This window comes from Sorex fumeus, unplaced genomic scaffold (genome assembly GCF_029834395.1).
Source record: "Sorex fumeus unplaced genomic scaffold, SorFum_2.1 ptg000094l, whole genome shotgun sequence".
NCBI classification, from domain to species: Eukaryota; Metazoa; Chordata; class Mammalia; order Eulipotyphla; family Soricidae; genus Sorex; species Sorex fumeus.
The window spans coordinates 2,785,167-2,806,599 of NW_026606151.1; the positions used below are offsets into that span (position 1 = coordinate 2,785,167).

At 46.3% G+C, this 21,433-nt stretch overlaps 1 protein-coding gene across 1 annotated transcript in view; it reads right to left on the bottom strand.

Moving 5' to 3' along the window:
* The window catches only part of SRPK1 (SRSF protein kinase 1), a 43,547-nt gene extending 26,570 nt beyond the window's left edge, over positions 1-16,977 (bottom strand). The window contains 2 exon segments of the mRNA XM_056132372.1: positions 16,375-16,841; positions 16,843-16,977. Of these exon segments, the coding sequence (XP_055988347.1) occupies positions 16,375-16,841; positions 16,843-16,977 (602 nt within the window).
* Between the last annotated feature and the right edge of the window lie 4,456 nt (positions 16,978-21,433).

Consider the following 21,433-nt stretch of genomic DNA (forward strand, 5'->3'; position numbering starts at 1 on the left):
CGATAATATTCATCATTTGAAGCACACCTGAGGGTACACAGGGGTCCATATGCAGTAGGGGGGATTTGAACCAGGTCAGCTGCATGCAAGCAGGCAAATGCTGTACCTCCTGTAGCATCGCTCTCATTTCCTAGGCGAGATGCTATGTTATCAAAAGAAAATGTTACTCTTAGAAGGTACACACCAAATATTTAGAGGCGATGAATCATGTAATGTGTAATTTCCAAGTGGTTCAGCAATGTGAAAAAAAAAAAAAAACTCTACTGCTGAAAACAGCTTTATTCATAAAGCTCCCTTTTGGAAATAATCTAAGTGGTATCTAAAATCTAGGTAATCTAAATTCATTGAAAAAAATGAATGGATAAGAGGATAAACAAATTTTGGCTATATACCACATAATAATGTGTTAACAAACATGAACCCACAGAATATGATTGGAGCTTACAATCATTCTGTCAAGTAAAAGTCAAACACAAAAGAATACTACATTTATAACAAAGTCCCAAAAAATGTAAACTCATTTCTAAGGTCTTTAAAAAAGTTATTTTTTTGAACCACACCTGGCCATAGTACTATCCCCATGGTCCCTCTAAAGTTATTTCTATAGCTTTCATTTTTCATTTCATTTCATCATCCTGTTATTCGTCGATTGCCTCAAGCAGGCCCCAGTAACGTCTCTTTCATCCTAGCCCTGAGATTATATTCAAGGCTCTTTAGGAGAATGAGACCCATCATTGTTACTGGTATTTGGCATATTTGGTACGCCACGGGGAGTTTGCCAGACTCTGCCCTCTATAGCTTTAAGTTAGAAAATAGATTAGAAGGGCTGAAGCATTAGTACAGCAAGTAAGGAGTTTACCTTGTAAGCCATAGACTCAAATTCAATCCCCAGCATCCCACAGGATTGATCCCCCGAACACTGCCAGGAGTAACCCCTCAGCATTAGAGATGTTAAAAAGTACGGCAAGAATTAGGGGCTGGAGTGATAGTACTGTGGAGAGGGCGTTTGTCTTGCTCACGGCCAACCTGGATTCGATTCCCAGCATCCCATATAGTCTCCTGAGCACCACCAGGAGTAGTTCCTGAGTGCAGAGCCAAGGGTAACCCCTGTGCATCGCTGGGGTCAAAAAAACAAAAACTTTTTACAAGTTAAAAAACATGTAATTCCTAACAAAGTTGTGTGGTCAAAGAAGATCACACAAAAATAATCACATATAAAAAAGCATTTTCAAACTCACACATACACAATTTAATAGATTTTGAAACAGTATTTCTCACTACCAGACTGACAAAACCGTGTTAACATTCTGTTGGCAAACAAACACTCTGGTACTCTGCTAGTAAGAATGTTTAATAATTCAATCACACCGAAAGGAAATCTGGCCAATACTTGGTAAGAACATCCATAGGATGGGTCTTTATCTGCTTTATGAATGAGAAAGGTCTGTATGCAGGGACAAGAGTGATATTCCGAATATACTGAAAAACAAAAAGGATCACCTGTCTTATGATGCCATCCACATACAAAGGAGTTAAAACAAAAAGACCTGTACCCATTTAAACAAAGACTACTGGAAGAGAATCCAGAAATTCAAAGACAACGGGGTGTACAGGGAATGTACAGAATTCATTCTTCGGAGTCACAGTAACGTGCCCTACCACTCCCAAAATACAAGTCTGAGAAGATGCCAAAGTGGAACAGAATGTTAACAACGAACCCTTATTGTATGCCAAATGTCACCTTATTGGTTTTGACATTCTGTAAAAAAAAATTTGCATGCAATTTTTGGTTTTGGGACACACCCAGTGGTGCTCAGGGCTTACTCCTGGCTGAGCTTGGGGAACCGTATGTGATTCCGGGAATCAAGCCCGGAGTGGCCACATGCAAGCACAGTGTCCTTCCCAGAGCATTACTGCTCCAGCTCTACAGGCCATTTTTAAAAACTTTTACCTCCCCCTTCCTCCCAAACAACAAATTCAATCTTCTCTTCCATAGACATTTCTACACTTTTCTCCTACTCTCTCAACCACTGCTAGTAAGAACAGATAGTCAATTGGCAAATCTAAAGAGATTAAGTACTAACATTACAATGTTTCATTTCATATTCTGGTAACTATATTGTGATTAAGTGTTTAAGCATTTAGATTAAAAGGTTTTTTTTTCATCTGAGTAACCGAGTAGCCAACTTTATTTTCTGGCACACTCACTCTTATGGCAAACAGTCACTAGATGGCGATGTGATTTCTTAAGCTTTTTAATCCCAGAGGCTGGCTTTCTATAAACATTTCAGAATCAATTACATTTGGTAGTTTAAAAAGCATTTTAAAAAAAGGTCACCTTTAACGAAAGGCCAATTTTTTTTTTTTGGCTTTTTGGGTCACACCCGGCGATGCACAGGAGTTATTCCTGGTTCATGCACTCAGGAATTACTCCTGGCAGTGTTCGGGGAACCATATGGAATGCTGGGAATCGAACCCAGGTTGGACGCGTGCTCCAGCCCCCAAAACGCCAATATTAAACAGCTACTACACTCAAACATGTTTTTATGATGGTCTATAAATCCATGATCTGGTCTTCCACTGCCCCTCAAATCCACTTTTCTTTCTTAGGTCTGCAGAACTTCCACATTCTCCCTCATCCCCCCTTTAAGTTGCTTTAATTCTTGTTGGCAGTTACCTTTTGTCCTTATTCCCCACACCCCCAGATTGTAAGGCTCACCACCTATCCCAAATGCCTAGCAAATATACTTCTTTTTCATCTGTAACTTAATCATCACTGTGTAACTGAAGTCTGTATAAACCCTCCCTTCAACCCAACCAGTTCCCTAATGAGCTAGGTTGTGAAGAACTTAAAATGTCAAACACTGGATTTATGTTGAGTTAGTCAGCAAGAGATTGAAGCAATGAACTGACCCTAAAAAATGTGGTGCTTTAGGTCAGACAGGCACTTTTCTCATCACTGGAAATGCAGTCAACAAGTGGGGGGAGATAAAAGAGTCCCTCAGTCTTTATCACGTTCACATTCTAGAGTATGGTGAGAAAGATTCAGAAGGGACAGAGCATGCTGATAAAATTTAAGTAGATTTGAGACACTGGAATAGAATGGTGAGAAATGCTAGAGTTTAATCGGAAACTATTTAACATAAAATAAACTTAGGAAATTGGGCTGGCCTTAGGATTTTGCTAACTTGAAAAGCACCTTTGAAACTCCACTGAGCTATAAACTTGAGCCTTTTGCTTCTTTCCACTCTAGAGAAAAAAAAACCTGCAAGATCATTAGCCTAGAAAGTTTCTGAAGTCTACATTTTGGGTTTAATTGTGCCCAATGCGCGCCCCTCCCCCCCACAATGTATTCAAGCCCGTCTCCAGAGAGTGAGGATGCTGCGATCAAGTAAAGATCAGATAATTAGGGTGAACCCCAATACAACGAATGCACTCATATCTGATGCTGAAGGTGCCCACTTTGTAGTACTTGTTAGGGCAACCCTAATACCCAGGTACAGGCATTTAAAGAGGGTCTTTGTAACATTCAGCTTACTCAATCATATGCCCCTTGGAGCCAGCTGAGTGTTTAAGCATCTCTACCAAATGACAGAGTACTCAGGGTACTTGATCTGATGTAGAATTTCAAAAGGTATTCTTTAGAGGAATTAAAAATAATTTTCAGTCACACCTTTGTTTCTTCTTCCTTTTTTTTTTTTGGTTTTGTTTTGTTCTTGTGCCACACCTGGCAATTTAGGATCCTCGCAGTGCCCAGGGGACCTTACAGGATGCTGGGATTGAGTCCATATTGGGCAAGTGCAAGACCTGTCTTACCCCTGCCCTGTACACTATCTCCATCCCTGATTTCCAACACTGTTAATGTTAGGGTTCCATGGATACAGTGCCCCAATTCCACAGCCTCCACCCAGCGAGGAAGATAGTCAAGACCATACACTGTGGGGCTGAACACATACTAAATATTCCCAACCGTCTTTTCTATGTAAAGATTCTGCACGAGCCCCCAATAACCTACATCTTTTCTATGTAGGTTCTCTTGACAGACAGGTTTTTTTCCTGCAAATTGACGTAACATTTACACATCTAGTTTTATCTAAATTTAACGTCTGAGGCATATTAACCTCAACTCACTTAAGCTAGACTGAATTTAGCAGTTGAGTGTTAGGCTTTTGGGAATGTAACAGAGTAACTGAATATAGCCTGAACCAGATCTTTGGGCAACTATGTGCCAAACTAGATTCGCCAGATACATTTTTGTGAAATACCCAAAGTTAAGCTAAAAACCACTGGTGTGATCCAAGAATGGTTTAGTAAGAAATGTCACTAGAAAGCCAAAGGTCACCCTCTCTAACATCAGGAAGAAAGCACGAGGCAATCAGAAGGTGAACTCTCCAGGGCCCAGCAGGGGGCCAGCCACTACTCACAACTGCACCCCAGAACCTTGCCCCTACAGTGCAGTAACTCAGACTCAAGAAGCACAAAGACTGTTGGGGGCAAGCTTGATGCAAAAGAACCAGCTCTCTGGAGAGTAAACATGCATGTACTTACACCTCAAAACACGGGCATGACTTAATATCCATTACCATTTGGGGGCATAGCGGTAGGGCATTTATTTGCCTTGCGTGGCCGACCCGGCCGAGCTGGGTTCGAATCCTCCACCCCTTTCGGAGAGCCCAGCAAGCTACCAAGAGTATCGAGCGCCCACAGCAAAGCCTGGCAAGCTCCCTGTGACGTATTCGATATGCCAAACACAGTAACAACAAGTCTCACAACGGAGACGTTACTGGGCCTGCTCGAGCAAATTGATGAACAACGGTAGGGCAGTGCTACAATGCTACCATTTTGGGAGTTACCTGTGGCGGGGGGGATGGAGGGCACCAGGCACCCCCCACCCCAACCCCGCAGTGCTTGGCCCCAGAGCCTCACAAATTAAGGCTTGAGTTCTATCAGCTAAGTCACACCCCCATGCCCCTACAAAGGAAAAAGGATTAATACAATATCTACTGATGCCATTCTCAGAGGCTGGGGAAAGCGTCAAGGGAGCTTACCACCCAGCACCTGTGCTGAGAGAACCTGTCTTTGATCAAACTGTTAAGTTGAAAGGATATTTAAGAACATTCACAGGCTGGAGAGCAGTACCACAATTAAGCAAAGAGAAGATCCAGTTACCCATAAGCTTATAATCAAATAAGACTACCCTAGTATTCGAGGAAAAGAAAAGTTCACAAGATCACCCCCGAAAGGACCAGTGGCTTTGCCCAAATGAAAGTCCCTACTCACTCCAAAGAATTCTCAACTTGGGCAAATTAATAAAGATCATTGATGTGACTCATTGTCCTTAGATCAACCTCAGTTCACTATTGTTTGGTAGCCGAAAATATTAAAAGTTCTCAACCAGGGGCCGGAGCAACAGTATAGCAGGTGGAATACCTTGCTCGTGGCTGACCCGGGTTGATCCCAGACATCCAATATGGATCCCCCAGCAACCCCAAACAAACTAAAGTTCTCAACCTTTTTTTTAAGCTATCCTAAAATACCTACAATATTTTTCAAGACAATTAAGCCATCAATAAATTTATTGCAAAGTAGCAATGAATTAAACTTGGACTTAGCCTTCACCTAAGGCACATATTACAAATGAATGATCTTTATTTATCTAGCTCCTGCCAATTTTGTGTCCAGTGCTATCGTGTTTGTTTCAAATAGAACCCTGGCACTGAAGACTCTATGGCAGAGATTAAAAACTACAGGCTGCTTATACTAAATGCTGTCATTTTTTACCACAAAACGTGTATTTACAAAGGTTTAAAAATTAAACATGAGGGCTGGAGAGATAGTACAGCGGGTAGGGCGTCTGCCTTGCACGCAGCCGACCCAGGTTCGATTCCCAGCATCCCATATGGTCCCCTGAGCACCGCCAGGAGCAACTCCTGAGTGCAGAGCCAGGAGTAACCCCTGTGCATTGCCGGGTGTGACCCAAAAAGCAAAAAGCAAAAAAAAAAAAAAAAAAAAAAAAAAAAAAAAAAAAAGAGCCTGAGCTATGATAGTACAGCAGGTAAGGGTGCGTTCCTTACACACAGCCAACCAGGCTCGAACCCCGGCATCCAGTCCCCTGCAGCCCACCAAGAATGATCCCAGAGCGGAGCCCTGAGCACCTCTGCACGAGCCCCCAAACCAAAATATTACAAAATTAAACAGATTTCTAGCATCTCTTGAAAAACATGCGAAGATCTGCTCACAATGGCCTCGTCTTGGACAATCAGCATGCAGTAAGAAGCCCTTTCCTTAGATGTGAAGAATGCCTGCTCCACACGTTTTAATAATTACTACTCTCTTTGACTCCTTCACTGAACGCTTTTTTAAAGCCACATTCTAAAAAAAAAAAAAAAAATCAACGCGATCGTAAATTACATGCACTGTTCATGTTATGCTATGAATGCAAGTTCTGCAAGATCTGGAATCTTCAAAAAGGCTTAAAAGATGGGCCCGGAGATGTGGTTGTGTAAGTGAGGCCAGGAACTCTGTCCCCAGCACCACCCCGAGCTGCTGCCGGTGAGTCCCACTGCACCTGTGGTGTGATCGCCCACTGCCCTCCCCCTCCCCAACCGCAGATAGGGTACCCACTGTTCTGAGAACAGCAGACAACAAAGGGGGAAAAGGGAAACAGACAAAACAAGCCAGTAATAATGAAAGCAAAAGGAAACAAATCAAACTGCTTAACTGTGGTAGCACAGATAATCACAGGGCAAGAAAGTAGCATACAAATCAATTACTCTACTAGCATAAAGAGAAACACGCTAACAACAATCATGAGCTTTCTCAGTAGCCTTATTTTTGGTGGAGTGTGGGGCACTGCCAGACTATTTTTTGTTTTTATAGGGAAAAGAAAACGAGCAATCATGCTGAGACACGGGCTTACCAAGTATGAGAGAAAGAAGACAGATGAAAAAAAAAAAAAAACCAAAACCAACACATTCACAGGCAGAAGCCTCTTGGTCCTTTTCCAGGATGGTTTGAAGGCCACCCCTGGCGGTGCTAGAGGACCATACTGGGTGCCAGGGATCGAACCCAGGCAGACAATGTGCAAAGCCAACTGCCTTAACCTGACGTATGTCTTGCAGGTCCCTTTTGTTTTTAAGTATATAACAAATTCACGTCCCGTTCCGTTCCCCCCCCCACATCCCAACTCCTAATTTTTTTTAAGAGAAAGGAGGAAAAAACTTATTTCCTACTTTTAAACTACAGAAGAGGCCTAGAACAATGATTAACCCAGAGGGAATAAGCATTTTAGGTGCTGAGAGATTGTGATCACCAAAAGTCAATTCCACTAAAGGACTCTTAGAGAAAGGGCTATTTCCTGGTATTGGGCAAAAAAAACGTACAGGATAAGTCTGAACAAACTGTCCTATTAGATAACAATGCCACCAAAGATGGCTCAGTGCAAGCCAACTGGACACAGTCACAATCCAAGGAATTCCAATTGGCCAAAACAGGGTAACAAAAAAACAAAACAAACAAAAAGTTCATGAAAGCTAAACTCAAGAAGTTAGTCCCAAAGACCACATACTAAACACGATCCCGTTTATATGACATGCCCAGAACAGGCCAATCCAGAGAAAGATTTAAGGTTTACCTAGGGTCGGAGCTGCTGCAAGTAGGAATGACTAATGGATTCAGGGTTTCTTTTTAGGGTGACAGAACATTTTAAACCTAAGATCTGGTGGTTGCATAACTCCACTCAATCATATATCTTAAAAGGGTGAACTGTGTGATGTGCAAATCGTACCGCTGTAAAGCTATTACCTACCCCCTCAGCCTCAACTGTGATGGGCTGGTGTCTATAATTCTGAGTTTATATAGAAAATCTTGTCATCTTGGAAAAGTGTTTAGAACTCCAACTCATTATTTTGAAAACTGGAAGCTTTCAAGCATTTAATTCAGTGTCTCCTATATATGAACTGTTGCTCTGGGTAACCAAAGAGAAGTCAGGATCTTATTATAGAAGTATTACAATGAATAAATTAAGTAATAGAATAACACCATTCTGTAACCTTAAATGATCTAGGCAATGAATTCGTGAACATTAATAATCACAAAGAGACCTGTAGGTGCTTTCTGACAGAAATATTAAAAAGTCTAGCAAAAACAATTTTTTTTAACTAGCAGGGAAATCTGAACAACTGTTGCTATTTGATACTAAAAATTTATGGTAAAAAACATTAAGGGTGGAGCTGGGGAGATGTACAGGGGCTGAGTAAGGCACTTACTTGCCTTGCATTGGGCAGACCTTTTCACTCCCCTTAATGTACGTGTGTGTGTGTGGAGAAATTCTTGAGCAGAGAGCTGGGAATGACCCCTAGGCACCACCAGGTATGGCCCAACGTCTGCCCAAAGCCCTCACCCCACTATTTTTTTTTCTAGGTGTTGACAACAGCACTTGTAGCTATGTTTATAAAGACACCATATATTTAAAATGATCAGGGACGCTGCCTCGTTTGCCAAGGCATCAACCATCAGATGGGCCAGACACATAATGTGATTTGGAGATGACTGTTGGACTAGAGCCATTACCAACTAGATTCCACAGGATGTCAAAAGAATGCCTGGCCGCCCACCACAAGACAGTCGGACTTCTTCGTCAAGACCCTGGAAGAACAGTTTGATGCTCTCAGTGTTCCTGGAGCGAGTAGACACCACTGGGATACAAAAGCACATTACAGGAACAATAGAGATGTAACCAGCGCCCGGCCCCTCAAGCAAATCAATGAGCAACTGGATGACAAGTGATACAATTTTCTTTAACTTAAAAGGCCCTCCCGTTGATCGTGGGTTTGCTCGAGCGGGCCCAGTAACATCTTCATTGGAGACTTTGTTGTTACTGTGTCTGGCATATCGAATACTCTCGGTAGCTTGCTGGGCTCTCCGAGAGGGGCGGAGGAATCGAACTCGGGTCGGCCATGTTGGCCGCTTGTAAGGCGAACGCCCTACCCGCTGTGCTATCGCTCCAGCTTCTTTAACTTAAGACGGGAAATAATAATTGTTAAAGGTACTGTAAAATCTTTACTGGATTTTCTTAATTTGGTACATAGTTAACATTTTCCATTTAAAAATACAACAAGGGGGCTGGAGTGCTAGCACAGCGGGTAGTGCATCTGCCTTGCATGCGGCTGACCCAGGTTCGATTCCCAGCATCCCATATGGTCCCCCGGGCACCGCCAGGGATAATTCCTGAGTGCATGAGCCAAGAGTAATCCCTGTGCATTGCAGGGTGTGACCTAAAACGCAAAAAAAAAAAAAAAAAAAAAAAAAACCAAAACACCCAAGACTGTGAATTCTAATTACATCACCAGAATTACATTTCACAAAATCCAAACAGGAGTATTTCTTCCTCCATTTTACATCTCTGACATATCTTGTTAATACTGTGTCTGATTGTTACTTTTTCTGGGGGTGGGGGATCACAACACAATTAGTTAAAAACTGCACTGTAGCACTGTCCTCCCGTTGATCATCCATTTGCTCCAGAGGGCCCAGTAACATTGTGAGACTTGTTACTGTGTTTGGTGTATCAATACCTCACAAGTAGCTTGCCAGGCTTTGCCGTGAGGGTAAAGGAATCGAACTCAGGTTGGCCAGGTTGGCCATGTACAAGGCAAACAGCCTACCCGCTGTGCTATCTATTGCTCCAGTTAAAAATAGCATCTCAAGTTCAATTAAAAATACATGTATGGTGGGGCTGGAGTGATAGTACAGCGGGTAGGGCGTTTGCCTTGCACACGCCCAACCCGGGTTTGATTCCCAGCATCCCATATGGTCCCCTGAGCACCTCGAGGAGTAATACCTGAGTGTGTGAACCAGGAGTAACCCCTGTGCATTGATGGGTGTCACCCCAAAAGCAAAAAAATAAAAAAAAAATACATGTATGGTTATCTACTTCTTCTTAAACTAAACGTTATACCTGAAAAGTAAGAATTCTAAAAGTCTTGTGACTGTCTTTTTGTTTTGTTTTTGGGCCACACCAGTCTGTGCTCAGACTTACTTCTAGCAGGGCTCTGGGGAACATATGGGCACATAGGATGAAACCCGGGTGAGCAGCACGCAAGGCAAATGTCTTCCTCATTGTCCCATCACTCAAGCCCCAATCTGAATTTTCTCACTTGCTAAGAATTAAATTACAGTGGCAGCATTAAACTATTTTAGCCAATATGGAAATGCACTTAATCCCCAACTAGCATTAGTTGTAGAGAAGACTTATGAGCTTGAGGAAGTCTACTCAAGGAAGTCTACTTAAGGTGGGGGGAAAAATTGTATTTGCTCCACCAGGTCTAAAATATACAATAAAAACTAATCCTACTTGTTCAGCCTGTCTTGTCTAAGGAAGAGGACAAACTTTTTCCTAACAAGGGCACCTCTAGAAATGAGTCTTACAATTATACACCTTAGTGGACGTTTAATTTAATTAAATTTTAATTTAATTTAGATCTAATTAAAACGCTAGGGATTTCTTTAAAAGATGTAGCAGCCGACACAGAAATTTTCAAATGTAAAAAAGCAAAAGATAAACTGGTCACATTCTAAGAAGTCAAAATCTTGGAAAACTATCAATGAGAAATACAAATCCGCCACATAATCATGCTTCTGGGAGAGAGGAAAAAAATAAAGATCACTAATCCAGCAGACTGGACACACTAACAAACACACCCACGCTGACCCCCTTAAGGTACCTGACCTGCAGGTGTGAGGGCTGGATCTGCTCTCTGGGGCTACCCTGGGAGCTGAGCGAGGCCCCTGCTCTCGGGACCCAGAGCAGGTAATGTGGGAGCCTCTGCCCGAAGAGTGTGGACCCCAGGGGGCATCACAATTAAAGAAACACGTGCAAGCAAGCCCCCACCTCTTAAAGCACACTGTATGCCTCCACAAAGTCCCCTGGTCGTAGCAACTACAGCAACTAAGAGAAAGGTGGTAAATGACAAACAAGATTTCTTCTAGATTACCAAGAAATAGCGGCCAGGTCTCAGGCTAAGCCGAAGATCTCGATCTGGGACGTCCCACTCCCAGCACTCTCGTGTGAGCAGCCCATCACCTCCTCCCCGCAGTGCGGATCGCCCCATTTCAAACCGCCCCTCCACTTCCAGCTCTCTACTCTCTTTATCATCGTCCCCCCTCCTAAAAAACCTTATCACTTCACATATTATGTAATTACATCTACTGTCCAATCTGTCTTACCCCATTAAACTAAAGTTCCTAAGGGCTAGGATATTTTCTTTCACTGTTGTATCATAAAAATGGAAACCAGTGCCTGGGACAAGATGTTTAAACCACTTGTTTAATGACTAGATGTGAATGGGTTAACTCTTGAGAAATCACTGCCAACATGAAGTAAAAACAAAAACAAAAACCACCACAAGCGTTTTAGTGTGCAAGCCCGGCCGCCAGTGAGATCACTTCTTTTACTCTTGTGTTCCTGACGATTAAACCCAGGGCCTAACAAATGCAAGGCAGGTGCAGCAGTCACACCACCTTTAAGAAATCACCCTAAGGAAATAACTGCTGATGTGAGCAATGCATATTCAAAAGAAAAGATTATTTACCTTAGCTGTGAATTATGAGAAGCTGAAAACACTGCACAGTGGAACATTTAAAGTGAAGCGGAATCGTTAATGCTATGAAAAATGTTCACTGGAGAAAAAACTCAATCATCCCATTTTTGGTCTTAAAAAAGAAAGATATCCATGTTGATGGAGAGTATCATGTTAAAGTGAAATGAGTCAGAAAGAGAGGGACAGACATAGAAAGATTGCACTCCTTTGCAGAATATAAAGTAACAGAATGGGAGAGTGACTCCCAAAAATAGTAGAGATCAGTACCAGGAGGATTGCCCCCCGGGGCTTGGAAGCCGGCCTCACATGCTGGGGGAAAAGGCAGCTCAGATAGAGAAGGGACCACCAAGTAAAGGGTGCTAGGGGGACCCATTCGGGATGGGAGATGCGGGCTGAAAGTAGACTATAGACCAAACACGATGGCCACTTGATACCTCTACTGCAAACCACAACACCCAAAAAGAGAGAGAGCAAAAGGGAATGCCCTGCCACAGAGGCGGGGTGGGGGTGGTGGAAGGGATGCTGGGAGCATTGGTGGTGGAAAATGGGCACTGGTGGAAGGATGGGCACTCGATCACCGTATAACTGAAATGCAAGCACGAAAGCTGTAAGTCTGTAACTGTACCACCTCACAGTGTTTCACTAATTAAAAAAAAAAAAAAATCCATGTAGAGCCAGGGAGAGCACAGGGTTGGTTTCCCAGAGCATCACAGGAGGTGGCCTGGGAAGATGCTTGCGCGGCTGAGGTAAGAGCCAAAAGTGGCCCCAGGGCCCTGAGCAATTCTTGGGGGGCCAAAACAAAAAACATAATACCCACCAGAAAAAGAAAATATATACATTATTAGAAACTGAACTACGGGATATCCACGTGAGATATTTTGTGGGTGGGTATGGTGGGTCTTTTTCAGTCTTGATGTTGTTGGGGGACGATGCGGAGTTGGGGAGATAATTCTAACACAGAACCAATTCTATAACACAGGAAAAAGGGGCAAAACTAAAAATATAGTGTGAATTTCATGAACAGACAAAGAACAAATTTCTATGTTTGTTTTTGGGTCATACCCAGCGGAGCTCAGGGCAGCTTACTCCTGGTGGGCTCAGGGGGCATTTGGGTGCCAGGGATAGAACCTGGGTCAGTCATGCACAAGGCAAACACCCTAACCACTGTTCTATCACTCCAGCCTCCATACAACCGATGTCTAAAGTGCAATGGTGTGAGAAGTATCCAATGCCATACGTAAGTGAAAATCAACATCCCAGTTAATGTCATAGACGAAAGGGCCAAGTTAGACTCTTGGCCTTTCACGCACATGATCCTGTCCAGTCCCAGGAACTAACTCTGGCTGGTTTCCCAAGCAGGCCACCTACCAGCACTGCTCCGTGTGGCCCCAAATAAGCCCCCTCCCCCCATGTCCCTTAAAATTGCTGTGAAATCCCACCTGGAACCATGGTGCCCAGAAATCATGTCCAAATAAACACAGACCGTGTCCATTTGTAAAGGCTTAGTAACTACAGACAGGTAAGGCACCAGCTATTGATCCACAAACGCAGAGCCAGATGTTCGAAGAGAGCCATTGCCGGTGTTCTTCTAGAGGCAAGCACACTGAAGCGCGAAAAGGTGGCCCCAAACAAACACTACGGTCTTCGGTTCCCTCAGTTCCCGCCAGATACTTGTCTTCAGACACAAAAGACTGGCTGCTTGGGAAACACCGCCAGTGCCCAGGGCTCTGAGGTAGACCAGACAGACCTGGGCTGCAATTGCTAGCTCTACAATTTTTCAGGGGAGTCATCCTGCAAATACCAATTCCCTTACCTGTACAGTTACAGTATCACCAACTGTTTCTTCTAAGTTAAGAGTACAGGGTGCAATCAGAAGGGAAATCTTCAATTAGAATAAGTAAAAGCTTCCCAAGTCCAATCTTTCAGCACAATGAATGAACCAAAGGCAAAGGAGCAGAAGCCCTGGACTCCGGGGGCTGCCCCGAGTGGCCACTTCACAGGCCCAGTGATGGCTCAGTTCATACACAGGGTCCTAGCCAGGGGAACTGCAAACCCTTCCCACCTACTCTGAATATTCCATGCATTCTATTTATAGTTTGACTTCTCAATGCAAATGTTAGTTTGCTCTACAAGGAGACACATTCTCAACCCTAAAAATGTCTTTTATTATTATCAGGCTCTGATCAGTCTTCCAGTTTTTAAGACTAAACTAGCAGTTCTAATACGTTCAAGTCCCCTTAAGTAATTCAAATTCAAACTGCTAAAAAGCAGCAAATCAGGGCTGGAATGATAGTACAGTGGATAGGGTGTTTGCCAGGCGCACAGCCGACCTGGGTTCTATTTCCAGCGTCCCATATAGTCCCCTGAGCACCGCTAGGAGTAATTCCTGAGTGCAGAGCCAGGAGTAACCCCTGTGCATCGCCGGATGTGACCCCTCCCCAAAATAAATGAATGAATAAATAAATAAAATGCAGCAAATCAGAATTAAAAACAAAACGAGCATGCAAACAAAAAACCGAATGACTAACTCTTCTTCCTCCAGATCTCCTAACTGGTAAACCACAACCTGACTTTGCAAAATGACGGTATTCAGGAGAACAATGAGTAGTCAGAATCAAGATGGGCTTCTATTACAAGACACTAATCAAGCAAATTCGACATTTCAGTAAACCTAAAAGGAAGTTTGTGAAATAAAAAAGGCAAAATTACCAAGAAAAACTGGAAATAAGTATAAAATAAAAAAAAGGAAAAATCTCCAAAGAACAGGTAAGCAGGGAGGTTCATTCACATCTATTTTTTGGAGTCAAAGTGGTGCACAATTAACTATTTTACTAATTAAACTCCTTGCATACGTCTTTTGCTTTTATGCAAATATGAAAACAGTTAAGAATACAAGTAACTCTGTTACTCCTTCTAATAAAGGAGTAGCAGAGTTAACTCAAAGTATGTAACAATGTATTTTGCTTTGGCTTTAGCAATAAAAGCATAGAGCCAGTCAGCCCAACACGGCTGAGTGCGTACAAAATAGGATTTGCATACAAGAGATGCCTGGGTTCGATCCCAGGCCGTCATATGGCCTCCACATACCACAGGGAGCAACCGCTGAGCACAGGGCCTGAGTAGCACCCCAAACACTGCTGGGGTGGCCTACAAAACAAAAAGAAAAAAAGCAAGCATGTGGTCTTAAGAGATAATCCAAAGTAATGAATATCTTGTGTTCAAAATAAAGTCTATGGTCACCCATGTAGCTTTACCTCCCAAATTATAGGGATGATTCAAGCTACTGTGAAGATGAAGTTAAGATTAAGTTCAACCAGGGCAGATGACCTCTAAATAATAGTGAAAAAAATAATGACCTTCCCACTTCAGTGGAAAATATGTTTACACACACCCCCCTCCACAGGAAATAACAAAACTAAGGCACACACATACACAACGCTTCAAATACCCAGAGCATCTTAGAACCAGCTTAGCTCCTTGCTGTTCCCACGAACACAGTCTGGAATTAAAATCTGGTTTTTGAATAACCCACACATGGAATAATCAAAAAGCAAAGGCACAGACAGATATATTAAAATCGACATTTAAATGTCTTGGCTAGTGCAAACTTTACAAATGAGACTTTTTTTTTAACGACAGCTGGTAGAAATGCAGCAAAAAGTGAGGTCATCTACCATCTCGGTTCTAGGCCCAGTAACGATTTTTGTGATCTCGATAGAGTAGGGAGGACCACACACAAGCACACACGAGATCTGGCAGAAACACTGGCTTAAGCCACCAAGTACTATCAAGTAAAAGGAAAGCACAGAACACAATGCATTTAAAAACAACTGGTCCGAGGGGGGGTGGGGGAGGGATAAAGATTTTCTACGACGTTCCACCGCGAAAAAAAAAAGGTCCAAGAGAAAAGTTCTCCGGGCTGGGCCTCCTGGGCAGAGAGATGCCCTCTACCGGGCGTTCACCCGGCCAACTTTTGGGTTTCCCACAATAGCGCCAAGCGCATCCTGCTTTGAAAACCCGGGGGCCGCACGGCGCCCAGGCCACCAAACCTGAAAGCCCCCCGACCCCAGCTCCCGAGTGAGCCGGTCACACTAGGGCCCCTTCCCCGGCACGGCTGAAGCCCCGCGCTCCAAGCCACGTGCTAGCCGGGGCTGGAGGGCTGGAGGGCGCGCGACGCGGCAGCTGCAACCCGCGCTCGCTGCACACCCCCGCGCCCCGCGACGCAGAGGCGGGCGATGCGCCCCTGCAGGCAGCCAGGCAAGTCGCGGGCCTCGGGGAGGGCAAAAAGCTCTGGGGACCCCCCGTTTGGAGGATGAAAGGATCTCCGGGGCGGGCTGGGAACACGCACTCGGGGAATGCCCCGACGGCCTCCCGCGCGGGCGCGGGCAGGGAGGTGTTTAGGGCGAGTCCCCCACCTCGGGGAGCCAGTGCCCCCTTTCTCTGGGGGAGGGAGATGCACCGCACACAGGGTCTCGCTCCTCCTCCCGACCGCGCCACCAGCCGGCCATCCCCCCCCCTTCCCCCCGCCCCGTTCTGCACTTGGCAGCGGGGTGCGGCCCGCGCCGGCCGCGGCAAGGCCATGTGGCTGCAGCCGCCGCGGGGCTGGGGGGCGAGGGCGCGGGGTCTTCCCCACACCCCCGGGCACGTCCGGGACGTTGGAGGCCAAGAGAGTGGAGGCGGCCACGCGGGAGGGGGACAAGGGAGAGAAATGCAAAAAAATATATGTATATATTAAAATACAAAAGCACGGGGACGGTGGGGGTGCGAGACTCACTTCCTTTGGGCTTTGTCCTTCTTGGCCTTGGTCCTCTTCTTGCGGGCCTGGAGCGCGAGCACTGCGGGAGAGAAGGAGGGATGAACGGCGTGCCTGGAGGAGAGGCGGTGCAGCCCGAGCAGCGGCGCCAGGCCCAGCGCCGGGACCAGCCGGCGGTGCGGCTCCGGGCCCGGCGCCGCGGCACGGACCGGGGGTCCGGCGGCCCAGCGGGCGCAGGGCGGCGCGAAGGCGGGATGCGCCGGAAGGGGCGCGGGCCGGGGCCCGGGGCACACGGAAGGGGGCCGGCGCCGCCCGCCCGCGGCCAGGCCCAGGAGCCGCCCCGACGCGCCGCTCGGCCGGGCCGGGAACGAGGGGCGATGACTGCCCGTGCGGAAGGACGCCCGGGCCGAGGGGCGAGGAGCGGCGGCGGCGGCGGCGGCGGCCCCGGGGCGGGGGCGGAGGGGCGGCGGCGCCACCTCAGTACTGGGGGCGCTGCACGCCCGGCGAGCGGACCGCAGCGGCTGGGCAATGCTCCCGGCGCAGACCCCCCGCCCCCCGGTCCTCGCCCGGCGGCCGTTGCCCCTCGTGGCGGAGGCCGCTCCACCGCTCACCTTTCCGCTCCATGGCGAGACCGGTAACCGCCCGGCGCCTGCGCACTCGAGTGCCGGGGGTGGGGTGGGGGGGAGGAAAAAACTCCGGCTCCCGCCGCGGCCCCAAATCAAGCCCGCGCACGCCCCGCCCCCCCCCGGCCCGGGCCCGCCCCCGCCACGGCGCGCGCCTGCGCAGTGAGCGCGGGACGTACCACCTGCTCCCCTCGCCCCGGAGGAGAGAGGGGCGCGATGCAGAACGGGGGGCGCCGGGGGAGCGCGAGAGGAAAGAACGCGAGCATGCCCGGGGGGCGCGCTCGGGCGCCGTGGGAGACCCGCGCTTGGAAGTTCGGGCAGGTCGGCTCTGTTCCATGTGCCGGGTCGGTGCATCCCAGGAAAGGCGAGGAGACACCCCCCTCTCCCCCCGCAGCGTGCTGAGGCCGAACGCGGCCGCCCGCGGGGGTAGCGCTCAGTCTCCCTGTCTGTGAAATGGTTTTTTTGTATCAGGCGTGTTCCTGCGCCCATCCCCCGAAAGGGTTTAGTGAGAAGATAAACTTGGGTGGGGGAGGGGAAGAAGAAAATTTTTTAAAAGTGGGGAAGGGATGGACAGATTGCAAGTGAGAAAAAAAAAGAAGAGAAGCGGTTGCAACGCAAAAACCCGACTGGATAGAAAGTACCTCTTGGGGCTGGAGCAATAGAACAGCGAGTAGGCCTTGCACGCGGCCAACCTGGGTTCTAGTCCCAGCATCCCATGTGGTCCCCTGAGCACCGCCAGGGGTAATTCCTGAATGCAGAGCCAGGAGTCACCTCTGAGCTTCGCCAGGTGTGACCCCCCCAAAAAAAAGCAAAAATAAATAAATAAACGGAAACTTAGAAGTGAATTTTTCACTTGCTGAGCATTTCCAGTTTCAAGCTATAAAGGAAGGAGAATAATAAAACCACGCAGTGCTTTATCGTTTTATCATATTATCATCTTTTCACGACGTCGTAAACATAGTTGGTTTTTATTTATGGGAAGTTTTTTATACTTTTCCAAGTGTATTCGCTCCTTTGATATTTATGACCATTTAAAGGAAAGATAGTTATTATCGCCAGTATAAAAAGAAATGTAAAACTCGGTGGGTGTGGCCCTGTACTCGATGGATACCTGGCATCCTGGTGATGCAAACCCAGTGAGGCAAAGACATTCAACTCTCCTTGGAGAGCAGAATTAATGTCGTTTTGGGTAAACATTAATGCTAAAAATCACTGAAGCTCAAAAACTGTCATAGGGAATAGAAGTTGTCTTTTGTCTACGGACCCTAAAATTGGTATTTCATATAATTTTTATGTATCAGAAAAGAGTCTGGGGCTGGAGAGATAGCACAGTGGTTAAGGCGTTTGCCTTGCACGCAGCAGACCCGGGTCCGATTCCCAGCATCCCATATGGTCCCCCGAGCACTGCCAGGACAAATTCCTGAATGCAGAGCCAGGAGTTTCCCCTGTGCATCGCAGGGTGTGACCCAAAAAGAGAGGGGGGAAAAAAGTCATCTGTTGGTCACTTTTTCAGCCATTCTTAACGCAGACCTTAGTTTACCAACTCAGTTGTAAAATACTACAGCCGGACGGGGTAAAAAGCTGCAAAAACAAGTTAGACTCTAGTGGGCAAACTAGACAAGTAATTATCTGGAAAGAGATCTAAAGGTTTGGAGCAATAGAGCAGCCAATAGGGTCACTGTCACTGTCCTTCCGTTCATCAATTTGCTCCGGGCCCAGTAATGTCTCCATTGGAGACTTTGTTGCTACTGTGTTTGGCAAATCGAATACATCACAGGGACCTTGCCAGGCTCTGCCTTGCGGGCGAGATACTCTCGGTAGCTTGCCAGGCTCTCCGAGAGGGGCGGAGGAATCGAACTCCGGTCGGCCATGTTGGCCACTTGTAAGGCAAACGCCCTATCGCTGTGCTGTCACTCCAGCCCAGCCAATAGGGTACTTGCCTTGAAATGCATGTGGCTGACCTTGGGTCAATACTTGGCACCCCATATGGCCACCAAGTCCCTCCAGGAGTAATTACAAAGCCAGAGTAAGCCCTGTATATATATATATATATATATACACACATATATATATAATATTATTAGGCCAATAATATATATTATTAGGCCAATATCTCTATAGTAGTATTGTAAGTATCAACTATGGGGGCTTGGGCAGAATTTACTGAGCAAAGTTAGTGATTAAATCATGCCAGAGAGGATGAAGTTTTTGAGTCCCATCTTGGGAAATCTCTCCATAGGTGGAGAAGGAGTTGCTAGGCATTCCTGAATGACAACATGGATTGAGCAAAAAAGCACAGATTTAGAAATTTCTGGGCGGGGGCGGGGGCTGGGGATGGTAATGACCAAAGTAGAATGTGAAGCTGGAAAGGTCGGTTTGCCAGATTTGAAATTTAGATCATTAAGAACTCGCACGGAACCTGAATGATAGCATTTCTGGGCACATTGCAAAAGATGCCAGCACCTGTTGACCAAGGAAAACTGCAACCTGGTTTCCGCCTCACTCTCTGCCAGAGGCCAAGAGGAGCTTGAAGCCGACTACAGACACGTTCTGCTAGCTCAGGAAAACTACCTATAGTTTTAAAAATGCAGGAGAGGCTTGCAGCTCAAGCCTGTGTTCTCTCTTGAACACATATCTCGAGTGCCTCTCTCTCTCTCTCTCTCTCTCTCTCTCTCTCTTTCTCTCTGTGTGTGTTTCTGTGGTTGCTTGTTCCCACTTTGGAGAAACGTGTGTTCTCTCTTGAACACATTTCCTCTCTTTCTTTCCTCTCACATTTTTCTAAGCAAGTTGTGTTCAACAAAAACTACCTTGCTGGGGCTGGAGCAATAGCACTGGCCGCCTTGCACGCGGCCAACCCAAGTTCTATTCCCAGCATCCCATATCGTCCCCCAAGCACTGCCAGGAGTAATTTCTGAGTGTATGAGCCAGGAGTAGCCTCTGTGCAACACGGGGTGTGACCCAAAAAGCATAAAAACAAAAAACTACCTTGTTTCACTGAATAAATAAAATACAGAAAAGGGGCTGAAGAGATAGTACAGTGGGTAAGGTACTTGCCTTGCATGCAGCTAACACAGGACTGATCCCTACTATCACATACTGTTCCTTGAGCATGGTCAGGAGTAAGCTCTGTGCACAGCCAGGTGTGGCCCCCAAGCAAAGCAAAATAGAAGAGGTGCCGAAGAGAAATTTTAGTGGGTAAGGCACTTGCCTTGCGCGTAGTCAATCTCCAGGTCAGATCCCTGGCATCTCATATGGGTTCCTGCCTCCCTTAGCATTGTCAGGAGTAATTCCTGAGTTCAGAGCCAGGAGTAACTCCTGAAAATTACCAGCTGGGGGGCCCAAGAACCAAAACCAAAATAAACAATTTAAAAAAAGGGGGGGGGGCTGGAGCAATAGCACTGCAGGTAGGGCATTTGCCTTGCACGCAGCCGACCTGCGTGCATCCCAGCATCCCACATGGTCCCCCAAACACTGCCAGGAGTAATTGCTGAGTGCATGAACCAGGAGTAACTTCTGTGCATCGCTGGGTGTGACCCAAAAAGAAAAAAAATAACCAGAATAGGAAAGCACCAATGGCTGAGATAAAGTTCTAGAATTGGCAAAGTACTTGCCACCACAAATGACACTTTTCACCAGAGAGGAAACGGAATTTTCCTCAGCAGCAAAAACATCCTGCAGTGGCTAAAACATTTGTCTGTTCAAAGAATAAATGGGGGCTGGAGAGCTAGTACGAGGGTTAGGGCACTTGGCCAGTGTGCTGCAGATCTGCTTCAACTCACAAGTCCCCCCACACACACCCCCGACCCCTCCTAACACAGAGACCCTGAGTAACCCTCACAGTGGCCCAATACCAACCTCCCGGCAAGTGATGAAGAAGGACTGGATGAGAGAGAGAACACAGAAGCCACCACAAGAGAACTATGGTAAAACCCAAGTGGTTTCTACAGCTTCATGGACAGGATGTTAAGTTTCAATTGGCATGAGTCGGTCACACCTATTTTTATTTATTTATTTTTGCTTTTTGGGTCACACCCGGTGATGCACAGGGTTTACTCCTGGCTCTGCGCTCAGGAATCAACCCTGGCGGTGCTCAGGGGACCATATGGGACGCTGGGAATCGAACCTGGGTTGGCCGCGTGCAAGGCAAATGCCCTACCTGCTGTGCTATTGCTCCAGCCCTGGTCACACCTATTTTGACTCTCAGTGCTTATTGCCTCTCTCAGAGCTTACAAGCCATCTGTTTAATAACTCACTCGAGAGTTTCTCCTCCCAGTGTCAAGTTCACTAGACTGTGTTCACAGGATTAACCAGACCTTCTTTTTCCCTTAGCATTGTCAGGAGTAATTCCTGAGTTCAGAGCCAGAAAAATTTCAAAGGCTTTTTTTTTTTTTTAAATCCTTCTCTCGCATGCTTAGATTTTCCACACTTCTTTCTAAGATCTTTATAATTCTTCATAT